Source organism: Chaetodon trifascialis, chromosome 12 (genome assembly GCF_039877785.1).
Source record: "Chaetodon trifascialis isolate fChaTrf1 chromosome 12, fChaTrf1.hap1, whole genome shotgun sequence".
NCBI classification, from domain to species: domain Eukaryota; kingdom Metazoa; phylum Chordata; class Actinopteri; order Chaetodontiformes; family Chaetodontidae; genus Chaetodon; species Chaetodon trifascialis.
The window spans coordinates 12,822,499-12,846,138 of record NC_092067.1 but is presented as its reverse complement, the minus strand read 5'-3'; the positions used below and the strand labels follow the sequence as shown (position 1 = coordinate 12,846,138).

The window sequence follows — 23,640 nt, the reverse complement described above, 5'->3', positions numbered from 1 at the left end:
GACATTAAAGGTGTAAAGGAGGGGGAGTTTATCTCTCCTCAGACTGAGTGCTCAAACACACGGAGCAGCTCTCAGAACAAACAAAATGCACATCCTTGTTTTTCAGCCCCCACTGGGAGAAAAAAAAAAAACCTCACCAGCCATTTCAGCAAACACTCCTGGTCAAGCCGCCACTGTGCTTATCTATCCAGCAAAGCCCAAGTCCTTTTAAAGTGGGCCTGATGTTTACTTGGACTGATGGTGTTTAAACTAGCAGCGCTGACAGCCTGTGCAGCATCACAGGAGCGACGGCATCCAAGGACTTTCTGATTTACATCGTTTCACAGGAAAATAACTGAACCATGAGGCGAAAGTACCACTAAAAGCTTTCAGTCGACTTCCAGCCACTGAGCAGATGTATAACCCCTTGCTCTACCATCATCTGTTGTCTTTATTCATAACACAAACAGTTTCCCACTCTGGGATGAAAGCGGTCTCTGTCGCCTGCTGAAGAGCACGCAGCAGCAAATATTAAAGAGGGTTTTCAGTTCTAAAGAGGCATAAACAGAAGAACGAGAGGCATCACATCAGTATCAGATTAAGGCGGCGAAACCCAGGAGGTGATCCAATGGAAATAAGCTGAGGCTCCACACAGCAACAGACACTCTGCAGATATAATCCCAAAGAGGCTATCTGAGAGAGAGCAGACACACACAGTTCAAGCCAGCACTGAGGGGAGATCTCAGTCCAGGCGAAAGGTGCAGCGCATACATGATGCACTTGCCTTTCAGTGATTAACACATAACATGAATGGGAGTTTCTTTCTCCCTTTGATGCTCGCTGCTCGCCCAGGAAACAGACTTGGCGATGGGATTTCCAACAGTAACCACGTTGCATGTGCAGCATATTAGCTCTCCAAAGTTCTCTGAATGTCCAGGAGAGCTGCCAAGTCCCCGTCAAGCTGGGCTTCAAACATGCTTTGGGTCAACCTACGATAGCGCCCCACATCCACCAGGGGGCTCAACCTCATCCGACTCCTCTCCACCTCCTGCTGCCACACCTCTCTACATCTCTGGAGCCCCTTTGCAGAAGCTGGTGCAGGGGTCTCCTCGAGTTCGAGGCTCTTCCTCTCCTCCTCCTCTTCTGTACAAAGCAGCAATGACGCACAGTCGCGGAGTGACGTCACCTCTTTCTCCAATGCCAAAGAAAATATTTGAGCTGTGTCCTGCCCTCTTGTACCTCTGACAGGCTGGACAGAGCAGGACACAGGGAGGAAAGCCAAGAGAGTGTCCAGGAGCTGGAGCATCTGTAACTGGCTGCAAAGGGACAACAGAGCCACAATTCACATGTTATCATACAATCATACATGTTTATTGATGTCCTCTTTTATCAATTTCTGTCATTTCTCTGCTGCTCCCCACCCATCGACCTGTTCAGAGATTATTTGTAGAATTTCTCTGGCAAGCAGAGCACTTAAAGTGACAATCACTTTGATATTCAGTAGAACAGCACACCGACGTGCATCTGAGTTAACTTCGAAGCCTTGTCTACTTTGAGGCCATTAATATTAACTGAGCAGTGGCCACTTCTACTTGTGGAGCTACCTTCCTCCGTTCTTAGTCCTCTAAATAAAATTGAATAATTCAAGAGTCCCTCATAGTCGAGTTTGAATATACAGAACATGACTATCAAATTAGTGGCATATTATATTGGAAATTATGCACACCAAAGGAGGTTCTTCACAAAAAGCATGAAAATGGCATTAAGACAGCCCAATATAAAAGGTCAAATTAAGACTCATTAAAGAGGTACTCTGTGCAGTTTTTGACCTTTAGTGGTGCTTTGTATGGAGCAGCACATGCACGGGCACACGCTGGTGCTGTCGTTTGGTACTATGCTCTATCGTTTGCATTCTTCCACATGTCACAGACGCAGGCAGGACATCTGCATGAAGGCAACAGAGTTTCCTTCCACAAGTCAAACAGCTCTACTGTTAAAGGTGTTTGGTTTTCTTATTTAGACCTATATTTATTTTATCGGACACTACAGCTCAAAAGTGTTTTCTCCTAACCTTTTGACATTTCACACTTTAATATTATATACTTTGTTGTATTCTCCCATGAATATTTGCACAAAGGATCTAAATAAAAGGAGAAAATAATCTAATCTGAGAAATTACCTTTTATTTATCAATACATAATTCAAAATGTAATAAGACATAGGGATTTCCATAACTGAGTTTACAGAAAATGAGCTATATCATGATATATTCAGTGTTATCTGCACATGAAATGACATATCGATACATGAGATTTTGGTGATATAGCACAGCCCCAGCACGCACATGTGGGTGATGTCAATGGTTTCACATTATTCCACTGATCTACAGGCAGCTGTAGTGCACCAGCAAACGCAGTACTTAAAAAGATCTCTTGGATACACACAGTGTGTTTTGTTAAGTAACACTATATGTAAACAGAAGGTCCCTTTTAACGTAAAGATGAAAAATACACGCTTTTACTTCATGAATTGATCAAATAACAATGGCCTAAACCCAATAATATCCAAACCATCAAAAGCTACAACTCTGAGGTCCGTAATACAGCCATCTTACTGGTCTCTGCAAATGAAAATGATTTACCTGGAGTGGACAGACAGTTCCCCCTGGAAAGGGGTTATCTGATGCCAGCGCAGCAGCATGAGAGCAGATGGTCCTGAAGAATTTAACAGTAGATACTGTGGGCTCACTTCTATCCTCTTACAACCCACTCTTCTCTGAATCCAGCCATTTATATCACCTAAGCTGTGATCAGGAGAGTTTATGTGGAAGACCCAGTGGTCCAGCACTGCCATCAGACTCAGCAAGTCTTCTTTGACCTCATCTGGACACAAAAAGAAGACAATCATGAACATCCATGTGTCAAAAATCAAATCTAGACTTGTGGGCATTTGTGATTTTTTTTACCTGTTTTGACTTCGGGATTTTTCAACAGTTGGGTTTGGAAGTCACTGCAGATGTCTAGAGCAAGTTGACCACAATGCAAGAAAGCTGGCGTTGGGTTGCTCACAAGGGCAAAAGCATCTCGTCTCTGGACGTAATGGAGCATGACACAGCACTTGACACAGCCAGAGTTCAACAGAGGTGTCAGCCTGGTCACAGCAGTCACAGCCAGTCTGTACGTGTTGAGATCATTGTGCTGCTTGCTTCTTTTGGCTGCGGGCTCCGGGAACGTGGAGGCAGAGGAGGAGGAGGAGGAGGAGGCGGATGATGATGAGGAGCAGGGTGCAGGCAGCCAGAGCACTTGGCTCTGGGTTTGGATGACTGCGGGCGTTGAGCTCTGGCCCGTCTCTGTCAGGATGGATAAGCTCACACTGGCCACCGGTCTGGAACAAAAATAACACATCACTAATGATCAGATATCGCATGGACAGTAGGTAATCAGGCTGGAAATCAGATACAGAAATACAAAGTGTGTGTGTGTGAATGAAAATGTGAGTGCTCATGAACCGATTAACAACACCGATTTCTTCGAGGTGGTGAAATTACATCAGCTGGATGAGTGCGCCAATCAAACCAACATGGGCTAATATCGGCTCTTGAGGCAATCAGTGCAGAAGTAGGTTTCCTCCTCATGCTCTCAAATTTTAAAAAAGACACAGGTGGATGGAAGAACCTGATCTTGAGTTATTAAAAATGCGTTGCAATAGTGACCAACTTGCCACCTTTCATCTTCCTTAGTGAAATTCAGATAAAATTCGGAGCAATCAGAGGAAAAGAAACCCATCCTTAATCAGTTCATGTTATTTGTTGACACAAATTAGGTTTCTTTATAAGACTTCACCGTTGATTTAATCAATTAACTTGGAAGTTCTTTGAAAACAAGTCCAAATTTCACCTCACAGATGTGATTTACTCAATGCCATAATGTTAAAGTTCTGACAAATCTAATCAGACAGCAATGATGCGGTCGAACAGCTGGGCAGTAGTACTTCTCGCTAGGAGTGCATATTAATTTTGCCTGTATCTTTACCGCACACACACATGCATCCACTCAACCAGATGAACTCATTATGCCAGATGAGACATCGACTGGACGAGCAAAGGAAAGAGTTTAGAGAATGTTGAGTCCCATATTTGGGAAGGCCACATACACGGAAAATATATACAATCCACTTCAATTATAACTCAGAATCATGTTTACACAGAGCTGTCAGCAGTTAGTATCACTCCCACAATCATTCGGTCCTCAGCGATACGATGCCACAGCTTGTCAACTTGAGGTTTTGAAGACACTGCTGGCATGTCTTGTGTCTTGTCATCTGAGGCTTCTTCCTTTGACTCATCATCACAGTCCCACAGAGCAATAAGGCCTTCCTGGGCAGAAAGTGCAAAGACTATAATCAGTAATGACAAGTGTGTGACAGCATTGACGGTTATAGCAGTTTATGTCAGACATTTCAATTTGAACAATGGCTCATTGGGCACACATGTAATGGACTTTTTAAACACTCTTTAAAAACAAAGAGTTGTTGCGGTGATCAGTTCTGTCAAAATGCAGCATTATTATTCCTGGGATGTGAAATGTGTCTTGTCTGTTGCTCTTCGGCCATACACAACACTTGCTGTGGGTGTTTGTTGTATCAGTAAAGCCTGCATGTAGGTGGGTTGAAGCTTTCAAGGAGAGGTTTATGAACACGACACGAAACAATTTTAAAAACGAAATGACACCGTGAGCAGGAAAGTCAAGAGACAAGGAAACATTTGTGGCATTTGTTTTCATTGGCTGCAATTTGCTCTTGCTTCCTCAATGCCAGTGGCAGCATTAGGAACGCTGACTGCCTCATGTGAGCTGCCATTTTAAATATGACCACTTATCAACATGAGTGACAAGTGCTGGAGCAAACCCTAAACGACTCGGGGGGGGAATACGTTTAAATTCCAGCGTTTTTCATCCTTCTGAAAACGAATAGTGCATACCTGCTCAGGCTGCGTGAGAGCAGTTTCTCTTCCCGAGACCACATCAGTGAGGGCTTGGACCGACTGCTGCAGAACTCTTTCCTTAACTCTCACCTCTCTTTGAAGCTCCTGCAGCACGCTCAATCCACTCTGAACGAGAGATCACACTTGATTGTATGTATTGGAGACAAACGACAAACCGGTGCTGTAATAGTTCGTCAAAGCTCACCTGTAGTCTGGACTCTAACGCTTGTAGAGTGAGGAGATAGTTCTCTGGCGGAGAAGGCGATGCTTTTGGTGCTTCATTGTCCTGGCAGCGCTAAAAACATGGATTTTCTCTCAGTAACTTCTGCCATGAATGAATGTAACTGTGAACTAGCATAGCATGTGTGATGGAAGACGATCCCTTACAGCATATGAAATGCCACAGAGGTCAGTTAGGAGGAAGCTTTCCAAAGGCTGTCCTGTTGCGCCGTGATCCTTAAAGACCAACAGCATCTGGTCTGATCCACATCCCAAGAAGTCATCCACGTGGAGCGAGCTGACATCTGACCAGCGGGAGGCTATCTGAAGAAGAGAGTTTAACAATGTAAGCTTAAACTTAATGTGAATGACGTTAGAGCTGTGGAAAATACAGAGCATAGATACTGAAACCGCATGTCGACATACCTGAAATGTTTCCTTCCATACAGCGCACACATGGCCCTGGTGAAAGGATATGGCAAACAGACAACCACTTCTTCCTGTGTTGACCACCTGAATATTCTCAGGTTGCTCAAAGGGAAGCTGACAAACGTCTTTCACCACACCATTTTCAAAATATACAAGCTGCTGATTAGACGTTGCTGCAACCACAGCAGATTTCAGCACTCCCTCACCGTCCACTCTTTCAGATGACAGCACCGAGATGCACCGTGTGATGCAAACATAGGGATGAGGCAGAATCACAGCGCCATCAAACACGTGTCCACTCTCAACAAAATAACCCAGGGTTTGGCTTGTGGATTGACTGTCCGAGCGCTGTTCTGAAAGGTTTTGCAGTCCAAGAATAAATATCTGTTCTTTGAGGAGGGGAAGTTCTCCAACAACAATGTGAGACAAGTGAATGGGTATCTGTCTCACCTCTCCTGCCTGCAGAGATGTATAGTACACATAACCTGCGTGGCTCCACAACACTGTGGGGCCCTGGAGGATAGACACGTTCTCCCTTAGTTGATAAGGAAGTTTAAACTCAATGCAGGGCTCCAGTAGGTTTGAGCTGCTCAGTGTGAGCAGACTATACTGGAAGCCCTCTCCATTCTCGCTCCTCTTTGTCACTAAAACAAACGGTGTGATGAGTCTCTTCTGAAGATTTATGGCACATTTGCATTTCACGACGTCCACGTGCGATGATCTTCTCCTGCTGATGACAGCCGCTCCATCAGCTGCCTTCAGGAACGCGTTGTCGTGTCGGTCAAATGACAGGCTGCAGAAAACTAGCTCACTTCTTTCGCTCTGATCTGTTGCCGAAGTTCGTTTACAGTTAAATACGACTACCTTTCCAGAGACGGACAGACGGTGAGGATTTTGGTACAAATCTCCCGAGAAAAGTCTATTCATTATGCAATAGAAGTGCCTACCGGGTTCGCTTCCTCCTTATGGACATTTGGGATTAACCTTTTTATTCAGTTGGGAGCAGTAACTTTCACGACAGAAGTCTGCTAATGTATACAAGTGGACGACTACTAGCTGAACTGAGTAGTGAAAGAGACATTTAGCCGTACTCAACCTTTCACTACGACTGTTACACAGCCCTAGCGGCGCGCCAACTGAAATCAAACGCTTCCTGTCAGCCGAAGTGCATTGTGGGCGTGAGTTGGTAAACAGTAGTGAGTTGACGACATCAAGCTAAAGTGATACGCTTGCTAGTCGCACTTGAACGAATCAAGTGTGTGAATGAAGACGCCTCTCTTGTGATCTTGAATACAAGTCAACACTCCCCCTGCTATTTCAGGTCAAACAAACAAACAACACACGGAGAGGTGTGGCCACGGCTGGAACCAAAATGGCAACGACGGAACGTCAGTTTCGCACTTTGCACTGATTCCTCTGGCTAAACGTTAGCTAACTAGCTAGCCCAACAAGGAAACAGAGAAGGAAACTCGGGGACAGTTGAATATGGCTGAAGTCGGGCAATACGAAGGAGAGCAGGTATCGTGAACAACCGTTAGAAAGCGTTTGAGATATTTCTCTGATAAGTCTTTTGAAACGAAGGGCATGTCTAACCTGAACGAACTCTTTTGACAGGATATTGAGAAGAAAATCGAGGAGACGAGACAGAGATTTAAGAATGAGTTCCTACAAGGTAACACAGTTATTGTGGATAAGCTGACATTAACTTGCTCTCTAAACAGCCACTTTCTTTTAAATAGGTTACATAGGCTAGCTCGAAATATCCTGTTATTGTAACTCAACTGTCCACTAGTTATAGTTAGCGGTTACTTTACTGTCTTATGTTGATTACATCATGGCCTAAATGCTCAGAGTCCAGATAAGCTCCAACAGAATAACTAGCTAACGTTAGGTCTGTATGGCCACATGTTACTTTAGAAATACAGTCTGTGGGTATGACATTATGGCCTTCAGGTGGACACTATCTGAGTTCACAGCACAACATGATCTTTATGGTTTTAATAGCATAAAAAGTCAGTCTGATCGAAAGTGAGACCTTGTGCTTGATCTTTTTTTTAATTTGACCGTCATGTGATTGAGCCTTTGGGTTATGTTTACAGATTCAGCAGAAAAATATGACTCCAGAGATGTGGAGAGGCTTCAACGTGATGATGCTCTGGTGGAAGGCTACCTGACATGGAGACTGTTTGTTGTTGAGGATGCCTTGAAAATGATTGATGAAAGTCTTCAGTGGAGAAAAGAGTTTGGTCTGAATGGTAAGAAACCTCGCTGAAGAGTTTGTAATGTGATACGCACAATTTCACAATACCTTAAAGTAAGGCTGGACAGCCTCCTTTTTGATACTAAATGGCTGCCAAAATAATATTTTTTTACATTGACAAAATGTATCATGTCTTTATACAAAATCCTCTTTTCATCTAACAAAAGATGCCAAAGTTGTCAAACAGCAAGTGTTGTTAAAACATTGCCAGTCGTCCAGGAGCTTTGCCTTAAATAAAATAGTGATTTCAATCATGAACTGCATGAATCTGATCGTCATTAAATGTCAGCTTTTGGTATTTGAGAATTTTTGATAGTTGGCCCTACAGGCACAGTTTCATCAAAGAGCTATTGAAGTTCAATATCCAGTATACTTAAAAGTAGAACTGTTGACATTGTGATATTTCGATGTTTGTTAGCTTGCAACACAAATCAGTGGTTGTCTTTGTGCTGCTCTGGGATGAACCCAGACAGAGTGTCATTGTGTGTTAAACACACGTATCTCCATGCATAGGCTACCCCCGAGAACAATCCCCACTGTTTCTGTTGTCTGAGGAATTTGATGTTACTATTTGTTAGTCCTTAATCCAGCAAATTCAATTTGTCAAACAGCTGTTTTTAGGAAATTTGATTTATTCAAGTCATTAGGATCCAGGGGCCAAATATTTTTAGTTCTTTCATTCGTCTATTGACCAAAGCTGATGACAAGTGTGTTATTTTCTGTGAACTCAAGCAGTTTTCAGTTTTGGGGAAACTGGAATAAGTTCTGTAAAACTGTAGTTGTGGTAAGAGAAATACTTCCTCTTAGAACTCTGGAGAATTCAGATGTCCCGTCATGGTTCACCTACATATATGTTTTATACATACATACGTACCTACATCTATGTTTTATACATGTAGGTTCTTGAAGACCAATTTTAGTGATATTTGTGCTTATAGTGACTCATCTCCAGGAATAGAATGAAGTGGCTTTGCTGAGTATAGACATGATGAAAATGATGATTATGAAAAACAATGAAAAAATGAAATCTAAGATATTTTCTGCTTTTTGCATCGTTAAATTAAGGACTGAAATAGTCTAGAATATTCATAGGAACCTTACAATCAACCATAGCATTTTGCTTACAATGCCATGTTCTGTATATCTTACAGATTATAACATCTAACAGTTAACTGTGTAATTTGTGTCTGCTTGTGTGTTTTCAGATCTCACTGAGAGCAGCATTCCCAAATGGATGTTTGAGACTGGCGCTGTCTTCCTCCACGGCTATGACAAGGAGGGCAACAAACTCTGTACGTACATGTTCTATGACAGACCTACTTAAAATAAACTCTATTATCATACATTCACAAATTAGCCTTTAATTGTTAGACAAGATATCTGTTCCATGAAAAGTGCATATCTGTCACTGAAATTCTACACACATACAAAACCTCTATCACTTAAAATCATCATTCTTAATCTCTGTTTATTGTTTTTAGTCTGGTTCAGAGTAAAACTACACGTTAAGGATGCAAAAACAATCTTGGACAAGAAGAAGTACATCGCTTTCTGGCTGGAGCGGTACGCAAAGAAAGAGCCTGGGATGCCACTCACTGTTGTGTTTGACATGGCAGAGTCTGGCCTCAGCAACATAGTAAGTCCATGATGATGGTGTTTCAAGGGAAATACTTCTTTTTTTTAAATTTATGTATCATGCTGTTGTCCGAGTTTTAATTTATCTTAATTTCTTGTTGTTACGTCCTTGGTCCCTGAGGAAAAAAATGGCCTTCCTGTTAAATAAGGTGCACTCTTATATCAGAAAAACACCATTTTCCCACTGTGACTGTTATTTAAATGCTGTTCAGTAGCCTCATATTTCTTGCCATTTGAGCTGTGGTCTTGCAGGGACTGGTGCTCTTCAGTGGTTTTTACACTTTGGAGATTAAAGTAACCTTTAAATCCCGTTGGTCAGTTCGAGTGGACTGTCTAATCCGCAAGACTCACTGTGGCGCAGGCGTTAGCTCCTTGATGAAGCTCTCTGTCAGCGAGAGTATTTCATTGGCTAGGCCCTCTTCAGGAGAAATGGCTCAATTAAATACAAATAAACCAACACAAGCAAGGCATAAAGAATAAATAGCTGTGCAGCTCAAATATGAAACGAGTGGATTAGGAGATCAGTTTGGAAAGCAGCCTTATTGAAGCTTGTTGAACCACAGTACGAGCTCGAGCAAGGGTAGTCTGTATGATCTCATTAAGGCTCGGGAGTGAGTCTCCTGCATAGCAATGAGGCTTCTAGCCAATTATGGAGCCTAGCCAAGGTAGCAGGGCTGTGTCTATTGACATATCAGCTGTTCGTTTGATGATCCTAATTAACATTAAGATGAATATTTATCCCCCAAAAATGTATAAAATGGGGCAGAACTTTTCACCTGGATATGTGGCTTGTAGATGAGATTTAGAGTACGAATTTTATCTGTTAGCCATGATTAGATTTTCTATCAGTCGTAATCTAAAGTGTAACTGAATCACCAGTTTGAATCAGGAGCCCTTTATCATTTATTTGGAGAAAATGCATTTCAGTCTAAGCCATCTCTTATGAACTCTTTTTTTTTACTTGTTCTTAGGAAGATTGGGGCCCTGAAATGATAAAAATTGTGAAATCTAGGTGGTGCAATTATTTGGTGACAAAACACCATATAACAGCACATTGAAAACATGAGGAAATAACATCTGCAAGTCTTTCTCACACACCGTTTGAGAGGGATTGAGCGGTGGATTGCGTAGAGGGATTTATAATGAATTTTCCTTTTCTGATAAGTGGGTCACTGCAGATCTAGAGGTGGTTAAGAGTGAACAAACATTCTCCCTGCTGGAAATCCATAAAGCGTCTTTTATAGTTGAAGCCCTTTGTGTGGTTCCGCTTTTTATGTCCATGTTTTTTTCCACTTTGCCTCTCAGGACATGGAGTTCGTGAAATACGTTATCAATTGCTTCAAAGTATATTATCCAAAGTTTTTAGGTAAGTAACAAACTTTGTTATAAAAGCACAACACTTATCCACATGTTATATTCATTCATTAATAGCAATTTACATCTTCTTTCAAGTCAAACCTGTGGATTTTTGAACTCGATTCTCACTGACAAACTTTGTCCTTTTGCATCATTTCAGCCAAAATGATCATTGTGGATATGCCTTGGATCATGAATGGTAAGAACCCCATACAAACTTGTATACTTTTATGTCCGTTGCTAACTCATTTTAATAAAATGTTATTACTGGCATCTTGACATAAGCCTGTCTCTCTTTTAGCCGCATGGAAGATTGTCAAGTCGTGGTTGGGTCCCGAGGCCATCAGCAAGCTCAAGTTTGCATCAAAATCTGAGATCCAGACATTCATAGACCCTGAGTACCTGCCACCTCACATGGGTGGAACGGTATGTTATTATGTCTTGCTGTATGTGTTATATTCCAAATTTCCAAACTAGCCTTAATAAACCGTCTGCCGGACGGTCGGATCATATTTTAGTGATGGTGCAGCCATTGTGTTATGCAAGCTTTAATCATATGAAACAAATTCTGAATATAAACCAATTTAAGAAATGTATTTGCTGTCTTGCGCAGTGTTTGCACTGCAGTCAAGTCTTTAATATTAGTAATGTGCACTTTTTTGTGGTTGTTGACACTCCCCACACTGAAAGAGATGTTGATCAGGTTTGTCAGGTCACAGCTGTTGACAGCAACAGTAACTTCACCTCTTCAGTAAATGATAAACATGATTGTTTAACAGAATTCCCCCTGCATATGCCTAATTATTATGTTTGTTCCTCTGCAAATCATGGGACTTTCTAGGACATTCATACTGAGCGTCTTTGATGACTGAATAATGAGCTATTTAAATTGATGTACACACTTTTTAACCCATGTAGTGATGTAACCTATCTGGCCACATTCCAGGACCCCTTCAAGTACAGCTACCCACCTCTTCCTGATGACGATTTCCAAACGCCCATTGGCGACAACGGGCCTATTGTTAGCGAGGACGAGACGGAGAGCAAAGAGGGTGAAATGGAGATCAAAGATGCACTTGAGTCCAGCTTCAACTCTGAGGTTGCGGCAAAGCCCAAAAAGGTACATTGCTACATATGTAGTTAATATCAGGCCTTTCAGAATGTAGAAGTGCTAAAAAAAAACTTGACCTACACGAAAACATGTCCTCACCATTTCATTTCCCTACAGTATAAGGCAGGACTGCTCCCTGTGTGTTGTGTAAGTCTCCACTTTGGCAGGACTCAGTAGAAACATGCGGGGGTCTGTTAATTTGATCTCTTTGCCTATCTGAATATAGATGAGTAAGTGTTATATTTTTAAATAAAACTGGCAAATGAATGTGTTAAAACTAATCTAGTTAGCAGGACCAGTGTTTCTGCTGTCATCAGTGCAGCTGCTGTCATGTGTAACATTAGCTGAGAGTGATTGAGTCATGATAAATTCTGATTTCTGGCATTTCAGGCAGTGTTCACCTCTTGCCGTATAGATGTGACATTCAGCTACTCATCAGATGTTCTATGGTCACAGATTCCTCCAGTTTCTTCTTTCGCTCTCTTTAAATTGAGCCTGAGCTTACAGCATGTAATCAGACCACTCTGTGGGGACAACTGTGAATTAAGTGGCAAGTAATGGCCCGATTTGGACGACATTAAGCTCTTGCTCATTGTCTCAGTGAAGGTGACTCCTAATGTCTTTGGCCAACAAAGCCCCCGCATCACGGCCAGCACTCTGCTTCTCTCATCCTCTCAGCTCCTCGTATGATCCACAGAGGTTGTCGAGTCAGTTATTTAAGCTCTTCCCTGCTGTGGCTAGATTCCCGTTCCCGCCAAACGCCGTCACTGAGACGCCCCGCAGGCTGCGTCTTGAATATGTCTACAGCCACCGTCAACATCCCTCTCACTGTGGTGTCACCAAATTTTACCTACTTGAGGTCCAGGTTGCAGCTTATGTCACATCACTCCCTACAGAACAATCCAGCCTTTGCTTCATAATCTATTTAGCTTCTTTTCTAGCTTGCAGCATGCAGAGAAAGCCTGCATGGAAATAGATGGAGGGCATTAAATGAGGTCATCTCAGGATATGCCCGGCATCAGGGAATGACTTTTGAAAACTTGTGTGTATGTTGTTGTCATCTAATGTTGCAGCTGTTATTTACAGATATCTTGTTGTTTTGCTGTCGCAGTAGGGAGCAGCAGACTTGGGCTTAACCTACTTTTGATGTGTGGACTAGGACATAACTGTGCTGTCATTTATAGAAGCTGTTGAGAGGTTTTGCTGCCTATAAGACACAAACTATATCTGCCGGAGAGACGTAGCGATGCTGCATCACCCGAAGCTGCTCCCATGAGCCTCCTAAGCCCCAACAAACAAATAGTGCTCCCATTGTTAATAAACACCACATTGGTCATGCACAACAGATTTAAATTTACAAAGCAGAGATATGCAAATCAGCCCATTGTTAGTCTCAGTAATCGACGGATACGAGTTTGGGTTTGTTAATGTTCTTACTGTAAAATCTAAAAATTACATCACCTCACGGTCTTTGTGGCATACTTTTGGTGCGAGGGGCATGAACGTTCCCAGAGAAACTGACCCCACAGAAAAGGTCCGAAGTGCCCGATTAGAGCGCTCGTGGCTTAGTTTCATCTCCAGGTACTAAACCCAATAGCTTTGTTTTAAGAAGCACTACAAGCCTCTGAGGTGTTGCATATCAAAACATTTGAGTCAGCGCTGTTGGAAAGGATGAGATACTCTTCAGGTTAGCCAGAGAAACTAGTTAAACAACAACTCTTTAGTGAGTTTATGTGTGGATATGTCTGATGTCAATCAAATGCTCCCGAGGGAAATCTCCAAGGTGAGAGGAGAGTATGTTTTTTGTTTTGTTTTTTTTAGAAATGCCAACCTTGAAGAGTGAATTCTTTCAGATGACTGTTAGTGGATATTCATGTGACCTCTGATACGACCTCTGGATGAAGGTTACACACTATTTGTGAAGTTCTTAAACTGTGCGGTCCCCACCCTTTGGCCAAGAGCGCAATCATCCAAGGCTTTGGTGTTATACTGTAGGATGTTTGCCAGAAAAGGAGTATCTAAAACAAACACAGTATCAAGAAAGTCAAAGTTAAGACAGAGAGAGGTGATAAGAGGTTAATATGAGAGCTTAGGAGATTTTTTTTTGGAGTTGCAGTGTCTGTACTTTTTCTTGGTATGTTTTCAAATCTCCGGCATTCTGCTTTCACAGTGAACTCATTTCATCAGGCATTATGAATTAAACCTCGTCTGTGGTCGCCTGTGCTGTGACTAGACCTGTGGCACTGTGTTAATAGACCAGCCTGTGGGCTCTTCAAGCCCGTCTGAACACATTCCTTCCACGTCCGAATAAACACCCTCCCCAAACTACCACCACCCACTCCAGCTTGAATTCTTCTGGGTTCCAGGCAGCACTGCGCTGACAACACGGTGGCTTCAGGAAGCTAATTGCCTTTCTCTCTGTTTTAAAACAAGGGCTGGAGGTGGTAAGGCAGTGTTAGGATCACACCCACACAAGGAGCTCACAGCCTGGAAGACAGTCGACTGATGTCGTCACTCCCCTGGACATGTTCATCCCTTGACCTGTCCTGGACCTCACATTTCAATTTGACCCTCTAAATTGTGTTGCACTGTTCAAAGACAACAACATTTCTGCCTTTGTTCTCAAGGGATGTAGGCTAAATGATGTAGCCTACCTTTTGCACAATATCATGTAAACACTGAACCAAGCGAGACCCATTTCACATTATGATCAGCCAAGAGAACAGCTGGCACTGTCACTGCTGCCCGTTAAGAACCTTATCTTCGAAATTCAGATTAAAAACTACTAAACGTAATGACCATTTTGTAACAGCAGCCTAAGTTATTAACCTTTAGCACTACATCTTTAACCACGCTTGCTTTTGAGGGAACTTTTTCACAGAAACCTCCTGTGCCTTGTCCTTTACCAGGTCTGTGACTCTGGAGACTGCTTATTTAATACCATGTTTTGTGCCTTAATATGTACTGTATGATCAGTAGATACACCTTTTAATGAGCATTTCACTAATTTTTCCTTTTAGTATATTAGAAAATCTTCAACGATTTCTTTATCTGGGAATTTCATATTTTACACACAATGTGTAGAAATTGCTCTCTCATTTTAGATGCTTTTTATAATGATCTATTTATTTCTTTGTGCATGAATATTATAGTGTAAGCAGGTTTTTTTTCATTTGTTTCTTACAATAAATTTATTTGGTTCTCTGTTACTCTGTAACAGAATTTTTTATGAGCATATGGCAAAAGCAGCACCAATGCTATTCTCACCGAAACACTGTACTTTTAATTCTACAATCTGTATGGGACCGCCTATAATTTCAAAGTTTCATTTTTTTTATTAATGCCTGAGCATGTTTTGCTTTCTTCTAGTCACACTATTACCTAATTGTGTTGAGCTTGCTCTTTAAAATGACAAATAAATGGAGACATTTCATCAGCAGCTGATTATCTCTTGATGTCTTCATTGTGGCAGTTGCATGACAGTCAGCCGTTTAATTAAGATGACATGGTTTGTTGCTTATCACAGCAAAAGACACACTTCCCCTCTGAGTCACAAATGTTCCCATCACATGCAGAGCCCTCTCACCTTTGCCCCCTGACCTCCTTTCCCCCCATGATACGCTCACTCTCACCATCTGTTTTTATAAAATATGTGGTGCCAGCAACACTGTGAAAGCATCCATTTCCCAGAGTCACGTACTTTATTTATAGTGTCTACAGACGTTTCCCAATTTCTATCCTGTCAGCTGTTGTATGGTCTTCTGATCTGTCTGCTGATGATTTGGGTCAAGGTTTGTGGATGTTTTGCTGAAGTGAAACTATCCTTGAGTGATACTATGACTTCTGCTGTGGTTGACTCACTTTCGTTCAAGGTTCTTTGTTCTGTCAGAGTCATGAGTTTGCGGGAAGATCTTTTTTCATGGCACTCTCCAATAGACTTGCTGCTTGTTGTTCCGCGCTCAATTTGGAGCCCAATAGGAACAAGGGTCAAGAATCATCACAGGGGTTTCTCAGGAAACCAAAAAATACATTTTTCAAGAAAGATTCTATTTTGATAATGTAACCCCTCACCTTTATTTCACAAGAACCGTTTATTAATCGTGACAAATGAAAGTCAGGAGCTTCATTAACTGATAGCATTCTCCACATGAAGGTCAAGGGTCAAACATTTTGCTTTCACAAAGGAACCAGATGAGGGTCACATGATTACATTATCAGTGTTCTGAGTGTCTTTTCTAATTAAGTGGTCTTTGTTGTTTCAGGTGAATTTCCTGGAAGACAGCTTGAGGGCAGAGGACAATGATAAAGTAGACACCAACGCCAGGACCAGAGGAGCCAGGAAGCCACAGACCACCTTCAAAGGCCCTCTGCTGGATGTTAGGTCGGTCATCCTGCTCACACACCCCTCCACCGTGTCATCACCCAATGAGTCTGTGCCTTACCTTAACGCAGTTAGTTTGTGTTTTGTTTACATGGATGTTTGCCAAATGGTGCAGCACAGAAGTTTTTAGGAGCATGCAAATTTCCTTTAGATGCTGTTTTTAGTCATGCTAGCAGCGTGGCCCAAGGGATTTCAAGGAAATTTCAGAGGAGGTCCCAGAGAGTCCTATTGCCTTGGGTGAACCCTTGACTTTACTCTAACACCAACAGGAGGTTGACATTTTTGGCTTTTAGTGAAATGTCTCTTGGAATCCATTGTTGCACCAATTGCCATGAAAGTTAGTACAGACAATGATGACCCCCCCCCTCAGGACGAGTTGTAATTACTTTGGTGATCCCCTGACTATCAGCACCATCAGGTCAAAAGTTAGCATGTTGACATTAGCATCTAGCTCAAAGCACCACTGTGCCTGCTGTAAGCACAGCCTCACAGAGCCGCTACCATGGCTGCTGACTCTTCAGGTCTTTGCCTTCACACGTGTAGTGTAGTTCATTTGTTCCAGACCAAGGGGGAGACAAATTGCTGCCTTTTAAGTTCTGCTCCGGTTCGTGTTCACACTGGCTTTTTATAACAAAACAGTACCTCATTGATTGGATGGTTTTGACTGTCATCTTGAGTCATTGTATTACTGAGAGTAATACTGTGTCACACACTTTGTAATGGACTGAAAGGTGGGTTGAGATATTTGCTCATGGTCCGCTAGCTGTCCCTTCTGTGTGCGCACCAACGACTGTAAATACAGATCGACGACGTGTCTCCACTTCAGCCCACAGCACAAAAATGAAGGCATAATATCCCAGATATGGGTGCTGCCCTCATGCACTGGTGTCATTATGTCATGACCCTTTTTTCATTGCATCAAATAACTAATTTAAGTTCTAAGTCTGTTTGATTTTTTTTGCATGCACCCCACGCTCTGTAACATGTAATCTTATTCTGAAGGAGTTAATCAACAGTCTCTCCCCAGAATTACTCTTCCGCCCTTTAATGAATTCCCAAAGTACACAGAAGAGGACGCGTTTCGCCATGGTTACCTAATGATTTGCATAAAGACGGTTCACGGCCTGTATCGAACGAGTGCTGTATGTGTACACAGTGCAGTCCAGACCAAATGTACATTCACTTGCCAGTTAACTAGGTACACCTTGCTAAAATAGCAAAACCTCAACATTATAACCTACATGTAGGTAAGATGTTGTATTGCATAATGTTTTAGCTTGATGTACTCAGCAAACTGGCAAATGAGTTCATGTGTATTCAGGAGCCATATGCATAAAGACAGATTATAATTGGCATATAATATTGACAGAAATGTTCTCACCTATTGGCTGAAGGCCTAAAGTCATTATTGATGTGTTTGTGCCTTTACAGCCCAATTGATCTGGTCACATGTGGGCAGGAATTAAGGATACTACCAATCAATTGTTCAGTGAGAGACGGTGGTCAATGATCAGTTGAACTCAATCAATTGAAGGGGCACGCGTTACCTCTTACACGTGTCATCAAACATGTTTTAATTGAGCGTTCATTGAATTGCAGAGGTAGTATCGACTTCAAATGTGGTGCACGGCAATAACACAATGCTCTGGTTGGTCCTTCAGTGAATACTTGCATTCGCACACTATATGATATTAGCCCTCATTTTCATGAATAATGTCCGTTGAGTTCTGTTTTTTGCAGAGAAATGGCTTTGATGTGAGGATTTTGACAGCTCTGGGCTGTGAATTATAGTGATAAACAGATTTAAATGAGCCTTAAATGCAATTATGTTTCTGAGCTGTGTTAGCCTTAATTCGAGGCTGTGGGCTTTAGAGAGGAGTAGGGGGCTTTGATCTTGTGTTTGCCAAAGGTTTTCCACAGCCTGAAGACTCACTCTGAGCTTCAGCCGGCGGCAGACTCTACAGCTGTTTTGCTGGGGAGAAGAGCACATGAAGGCGTGAAAAAGAAAAAATATATCTTTGTTCTTAGCTGTTTTAGTCCATGAAACATAGCCAAGCTGCATCATCGGGAAGCTTTATATGTATGAAGCAAATATTCTAATCCATTTGCTAGCTTCTTCTTGGCAAAGTTTAAGTCCCCAATGCAGTAAGTGTTCAGTGTTCACTGAGGCTGAATTCATCAAATCACATACTATTTATAGTCAAGTTAGACTGTTGCGAACTTGGCGAGAAGAGCCCAAAAACAGCGAGCGTCAGAGAACGAGGCGAAGTGCCTCATCCCTAGATTTTAGTCCACAGATTTGCTCGGACTGTAGATCTCACAGCTTTGATGCGTGACCAGAGCCCTGTCCTGCTTAAAGTCCAGCTGAAATTAAACGTGTTCTCCTTTGAGACAAAATCAGAAACCAAAAGAGAGATATTTAAGTTTTTTACTTTTTGTGAGAATAGAGTTAGCTCTCCAACCACATAAATGGGCATCTTGTTTCCCTACAGCCAATCAAATGGCCTCATTTTGAACCATATCTGCAGGAGTAACATTAGCTGTCTGTCATGTTCAGACGGTCACACTGACAACATCCTGTTTCACAACACAAAAGCCACAGACTTTGAACAACAACCCCCATTAGCTTTTCCGCTCAAGCCTCCTTCTTATCTGACTTACAAACATGAACACGTCTTGTCCTGCACCGTAACTTGTTGAAATAAGCCACCGAACAAACATTCACCGGGGAGAAGTGCGCGGCTCACGTCAGTTTGCAGTCTAGATAGCTAATTAGCGAGCTGGTCAGCTGCAGCACATTAAACAGCGAGCAAACACACCTGCAAATGTCACTTCAGTCCATTTAGATGCTGGTGCTGTTCTTACTGTTCAATAGCACTAACAACACACTGTGTGGCCATGACCACAGCGTATGTTTTGTTTCCTCTAGCTCTCCTTCCCCTGCCGTTTGATTGATTTTTGACCACATCTCGATTATACGTGCTAGACAGAAATCCTGTATTTGAAAAGTGTGCTTTTAATTTTCAGATCCAAAATACTGCTGCTGTATCCTTCAGGAAAGACTTGCTCAAGCAGATAATTGGTGATAAGGTGATGGCAGGACAAGCCAAAAGTCCCAGGATAATGGTGATGCACAGACGGCGAGGCATGGGAATTGAAGCAGCCCAGTCTGTATTAATAAGACACATAAGAAGAAAACAACAAAGCATTCTGGGAACCAAAGGGAAACTCCCCTCAACAAATAGACACTTTATAGCACAAAATCCTTCTATTTTTAAGGCCAGAGCTTCTGGTTTCCACACAGACGGCTTTCTCGTGTAGTTCCTGTTTCACAGTGTGTGTTTTTTTTCTTTCTCTCTCTCCTTCCAGCCCCGCAGAGGAGCTCAGCTTTGGTTCTGGGGAGACAGAGAAAAAAACCCTCATTATTCTGAGCAATGTAACCAAAAATCAAGTGGCCTTCAAGGTGAGTGTGAAGGCGCTGGCATGCATGTGCACGGTGTGTGTTTCACACGGCGTGCGTTTACAGAACAGCTGCTTTACTGCTACATTCACTTAATAAGAGGATTTGCTGATTTTTGCTATCATATATATGATCGATAAGTGAATTTAGACCATTTGTCAGAGAAAAAGAAGCATTTTGAATATGTCAACATGAGCTGTGGGAAATTATGGTGGCCTATTTTCTGACTTTTCATAGTCTAACAAGGCCTCTTGTGTCTCCACAGGTGCGGACCACGGCACCTGAGAAGTACAGAGTGAAGCCCAGCAGCAGCCACTGTGAACCAGGAGCTTCCATAGACATAGTGGTTTCCTTACATGGAGGTACTGCACTTTTGCTCTGCACTCTACTCTACTCACAGTACAAGTGTTGAACTTCAGAATAATCAAACGGTTCAGTCTCTTACCTTCCCAAAGTGCCGGAAACCACTTTTCTTTGGCTGACATACATATTTCAAGAGCGATGAAAGAATCATCTCCCCCAAACAAACCATCAGACAACTGACGGTGCTGTGCGAGTTAACCATTTTGTGGCTTTCAAAGTGCTTAAATGTCAGCTGTAGGTTACGATGTGCTGCATATAACTCAGAGCGATCAGCGCTGCCTATTTCTGGGTAGCTTTTTTTCTGTCTAGCTTTTATGCCGTAGTGTTTTTTGTTGTTTTCTTTTTAAATACAGTCACGTCTAGCACTAAATCTTTTGAGCATAGCCCCTCTGTGTGTAACCCGTCCTAATTCTGTTTTTATTTAATTGGATTCATATCAGTGTTTTCACATAGAAGTCCATCAAGGACTTAAGACCCACAAACAGCAACATTGCACTGACTCGCTTGAACTCTTTTGGTGTCTTTTTGCAGGTTCTCAAGCCTCTCCACAGGACAGATTTTTGGTCATGGCCGCCGAGATGGATAATGCCGGATCACAAGAACTTGCGCAGTTCTGGAAAGAAGTACCGAAAGCTAAGGTCATGGAACACAGGTATGCGTCTGTGCACGTCAGTCAACATGGGAAATGATTTGCACGCTCTTGGTGATGATCTGTTGCCACACCGCTGTCACTACAGTTGTTAGAGGAGACACCTAGGCTGCACATCACCCTAATGGCCTCTGCTCATTACGTTGTGACTTGTCCACAGATTGCGCTGTCATGTTCTGGAGAGCGTTAAACCCCCAGTGAGTCTTCTCAGGGACAGCCCCGTGGAGACGGGAGGCGGCGGGCCGCAGGAACTAAACACAGCGGTGAGATGACATTTTTTGTGTTTTTACTGCATATTCCAAAACCAAACACCCAGACAGAGGATGATAACTTTAGCTTCATATGATTGATTATAACATCTAGTTTGAGTGTAAGAACAGCTTCGGGTTTTTATTACATTCTTATTTCTGTGTATTAACTAGCTGGAGCGTGGATGCAGTCAGCCTGCCTGGCTCCAATGTTAAAAAATACACTTTTCAGCACTTCTTAATGTAAAAATCACAGTGTGTGGTTTTTGCTGGAGTGATGTGCTGTAACTGTTTCTTGATGAACAATAGTTTAAGCACCCGCTCAGCACTTTATTGTCACATCACTGCTGATTGCCTCACAGTCACGTGACGATAAGACTCTGCACTCAATTGTTTTTTACCAGGAACTAGGTTTAGCACTTACCTCCCCTTGAAATCACAAATTTGTGTTTTTGCATTCCTGAAATGCAGCAAGAAAACACATTTCTAGAGGTGCTGATAGGCAGAAAGCCAGGCCGGTCGTTTCCCCTTACTTCTAGTCTGTATGTTAAGAAAAGCTAACGGCCTCCCTGCTCCAGCTCCATACTTAACACATAGATGTGAGAGTGGCATCAACCTTCCCCTGCACCGGTCCAAGTCAGACATGTGGGAGAAATTTGTGGTGATCAGAGACTGTTAGGGTAACATCATCGACTCTGCTGCTCGTAAAAAGTGCCAAAAAGTGTTTGGTTTTGATAGCCGCTATAGAGGCACATTGTCACCCGAGGAAACACATCGACAGCTCCAGGAGCACAGGTGACATGGAGATAATTGCGGGTAAGGGGTTGTTTTCCATACTGACCTTTGTGAGTGTGAGCGGCTGCATGCCGCACCGTCTCATCTAACTCTTAGCAAGAAACCGAATAAGCTTAATTTTCAAAATGTCAAGCTCCTTTAAATCACTGTACGTCTCTAAGAGCCTGATTATTGTTCCTTTGATTCATTATGTTTAGATTGATAAACCAGGTCAGTGAACCCGTTCTGTTTTTTTTTTTATCACAGCAGCTCATGCGAATGATGGCCTGCAACTCCCGGCTGGAGCAGAAGTTGAACACGTGTCTGTGGCTGCAGAAGGTTCTCACCTTGCTGGTGCTGGTTCTCGTGGCGCTGAACCTGCTGTGTCTCTTCCTGCTGGGGACTTCCCAGCAGCCATCCTGACCTGCCACAGCTCCTTCCGCCTGCATCTGCGGACCACAGACACACAGACGGTTCCAGCAGAGCCACAGTCAACCACCTGAGGGGTGGGGTGTGGGGGTCCTCCTGAACTCTCCCCCGCCCTCCCCCGCCCTTCTCACAGGCTGCTGTCATGGCAGGGAGGAGGGTTGACTTTAGGGACACGTGAGTTGTTGAGGAGTTAACTGTAGGAAGAGATTGTGCTTGTCTCTTTTCAGGAACTTGAGAGCAAAGGCAACAGAGACATTTTTAACAATGAGGCATCAAATCAATAATGTTATTTTTTAAGACTGATCATGGAAAAATAAAAGTGTATTTATTGTAGAAGTCAGTTATTTTTGGGATCGTGTAATTTTTTATATTGTATAAATCTACAGAGTATAAAATAAACACTTTTTGTCAATTTCCATGATTTTGTTGAATATTATAGTGCTTCTCCTCCTTGTACATTCAGGTCAGGCAGAGATAAAAGCCTATCTCCCCCGCCTTTATCCTGAGATGTAGACGTTTCTGTCACTCAGCAGCCCTGTTATGCATAAGCATTCACACTTTAATAAACCTTCATTAGTACAGAGGTGTCTAATTGAAAACACTGTGGTGTCTGACCTCACTAAAACCTCTGAACACTCAGACCAAGGAGCCACGGGAGATCTCGGTCTCCGCTATCTCTCCTATTTGTTTTAATTACCCCGACACCGGCAAACTAAAAATACCAAAGCAATTACTGGCAAGTACAAGGACATGGCACAACCCACTTGTAGCTATGTAGCGAGCACTGATATCTATAACAAGATCCAGCTCGGAGCAATCAGGACGTGAGCCGTCGCACACGGAACGATCGCAACTGGGTTATTAGATGTGTGCACACAGGGCTCGTCTTGCATCAACATTAGCAGCTCGTCCGCAGGAGGTGGCGGCTGCTCGCATGCGAGGGGGATGATTAGAGCGACTCAGGCAATAACGAGTAAACTAATCCTGCGTTGATTATAAACACTGGGCCGTTTTGGTCGCCACAAAATGTTTATTCCCTGCAGATTGCATTGTGTTGCTCATCTTGCAACTCGCTCCATTTTCGCCGTAACCCTTCATATAGCTCCACCTGCGTTGAAAAGCCTCTCCATTAATAGCTGTTTGTGGAAGGTTTTGAGCGAGCGTGTGCGCTGGGTGTAAAACTTGCATTACGCGTTTCCACTTTGCGCCGTTTTGGGTGGAAAGTGCCTAATGCACTAAAGAAAAGGGATGGGGGTTAATGGAGCGATTGCCTCTTGAGAATAAAAGTAAAAGCTTTGGTATCACACATAGGTGGGTTGATTTTAAGAGCATCTAAGTGGCGCACAGTACCTGACTGAAGCGGGGA

At 42.7% G+C, this 23,640-nt stretch overlaps 3 protein-coding genes across 4 annotated transcripts in view; 1 reads left to right on the top strand and 2 right to left on the bottom strand.

Moving 5' to 3' along the window:
• gpm6bb (glycoprotein M6Bb) overlaps nucleotides 1-23,640 on the bottom strand; it is a 387,662-nt gene that overhangs the window by 59,173 nt on the left and 304,849 nt on the right. The gene's annotated exons all lie outside the window — the stretch shown is intronic.
• Nucleotides 102-6,535, bottom strand: fancb (FA complementation group B). Its single transcript, XM_070976278.1, has 8 exons — nucleotides 5,606-6,535; nucleotides 5,348-5,503; nucleotides 5,166-5,255; nucleotides 4,958-5,086; nucleotides 4,182-4,354; nucleotides 2,945-3,363; nucleotides 2,621-2,861; nucleotides 102-1,295 (listed from the first exon to the last, which is right to left on the bottom strand). Exons 1-8 carry the CDS (start codon nucleotides 6,533-6,535, stop codon nucleotides 887-889), a joined length of 2,547 nt encoding a protein of 848 aa, XP_070832379.1. The 3' UTR covers nucleotides 102-886.
• mospd2 (motile sperm domain containing 2) lies at nucleotides 6,826-22,689 on the top strand. Of its 2 annotated transcripts, none has more exons than XM_070976430.1 (15): nucleotides 6,826-7,126; nucleotides 7,223-7,280; nucleotides 7,708-7,863; nucleotides 9,074-9,160; nucleotides 9,350-9,504; nucleotides 10,809-10,869; nucleotides 11,020-11,058; nucleotides 11,161-11,285; nucleotides 11,806-11,979; nucleotides 16,233-16,351; nucleotides 19,721-19,814; nucleotides 20,077-20,173; nucleotides 20,706-20,826; nucleotides 20,984-21,086; nucleotides 22,113-22,689. In XM_070976430.1, exons 1-15 carry the CDS (start codon nucleotides 7,094-7,096, stop codon nucleotides 22,266-22,268), a joined length of 1,578 nt encoding a protein of 525 aa, XP_070832531.1. In that variant the 5' UTR covers nucleotides 6,826-7,093; the 3' UTR covers nucleotides 22,269-22,689. The 2 variants fall into 2 exon arrangements, with proteins under 2 accessions (XP_070832531.1, XP_070832532.1); XM_070976431.1 differs by having other exon boundaries at nucleotides 6,952-7,126; nucleotides 22,116-22,396.

What these genes read in the sequence shown, in the direction of transcription:
- fancb (XM_070976278.1), bottom strand. Translation starts at nt 6,535, where the DNA reads ATGAATAGACTTTTCTCGGGAGATTTGTACCAAAATCCTCACCGTCTG. An exon ending in TATGGAAGGAAACATTTCAG is followed by an intron (nt 5,504 to 5,605) that starts GTATGTCGACAT and finishes TCTCTTCTTCAG; the next exon opens with ATAGCCTCCCGCTGGTCAGA. An exon ending in TCTGTGGCATTTCATATGCT is followed by an intron (nt 5,256 to 5,347) that starts GTAAGGGATCGT and finishes CCATGTTTTTAG; the next exon opens with CGCTGCCAGGACAATGAAGC.
- mospd2 (XM_070976430.1), top strand. Translation starts at nt 7,094, where the DNA reads ATGGCTGAAGTCGGGCAATACGAAGGAGAGCAG. An exon ending in AGTCTGGCCTCAGCAACATA is followed by an intron (nt 9,505 to 10,808) that starts GTAAGTCCATGA and finishes TTTGCCTCTCAG; the next exon opens with GACATGGAGTTCGTGAAATA. An exon ending in ATATTATCCAAAGTTTTTAG is followed by an intron (nt 10,870 to 11,019) that starts GTAAGTAACAAA and finishes GCATCATTTCAG; the next exon opens with CCAAAATGATCATTGTGGAT.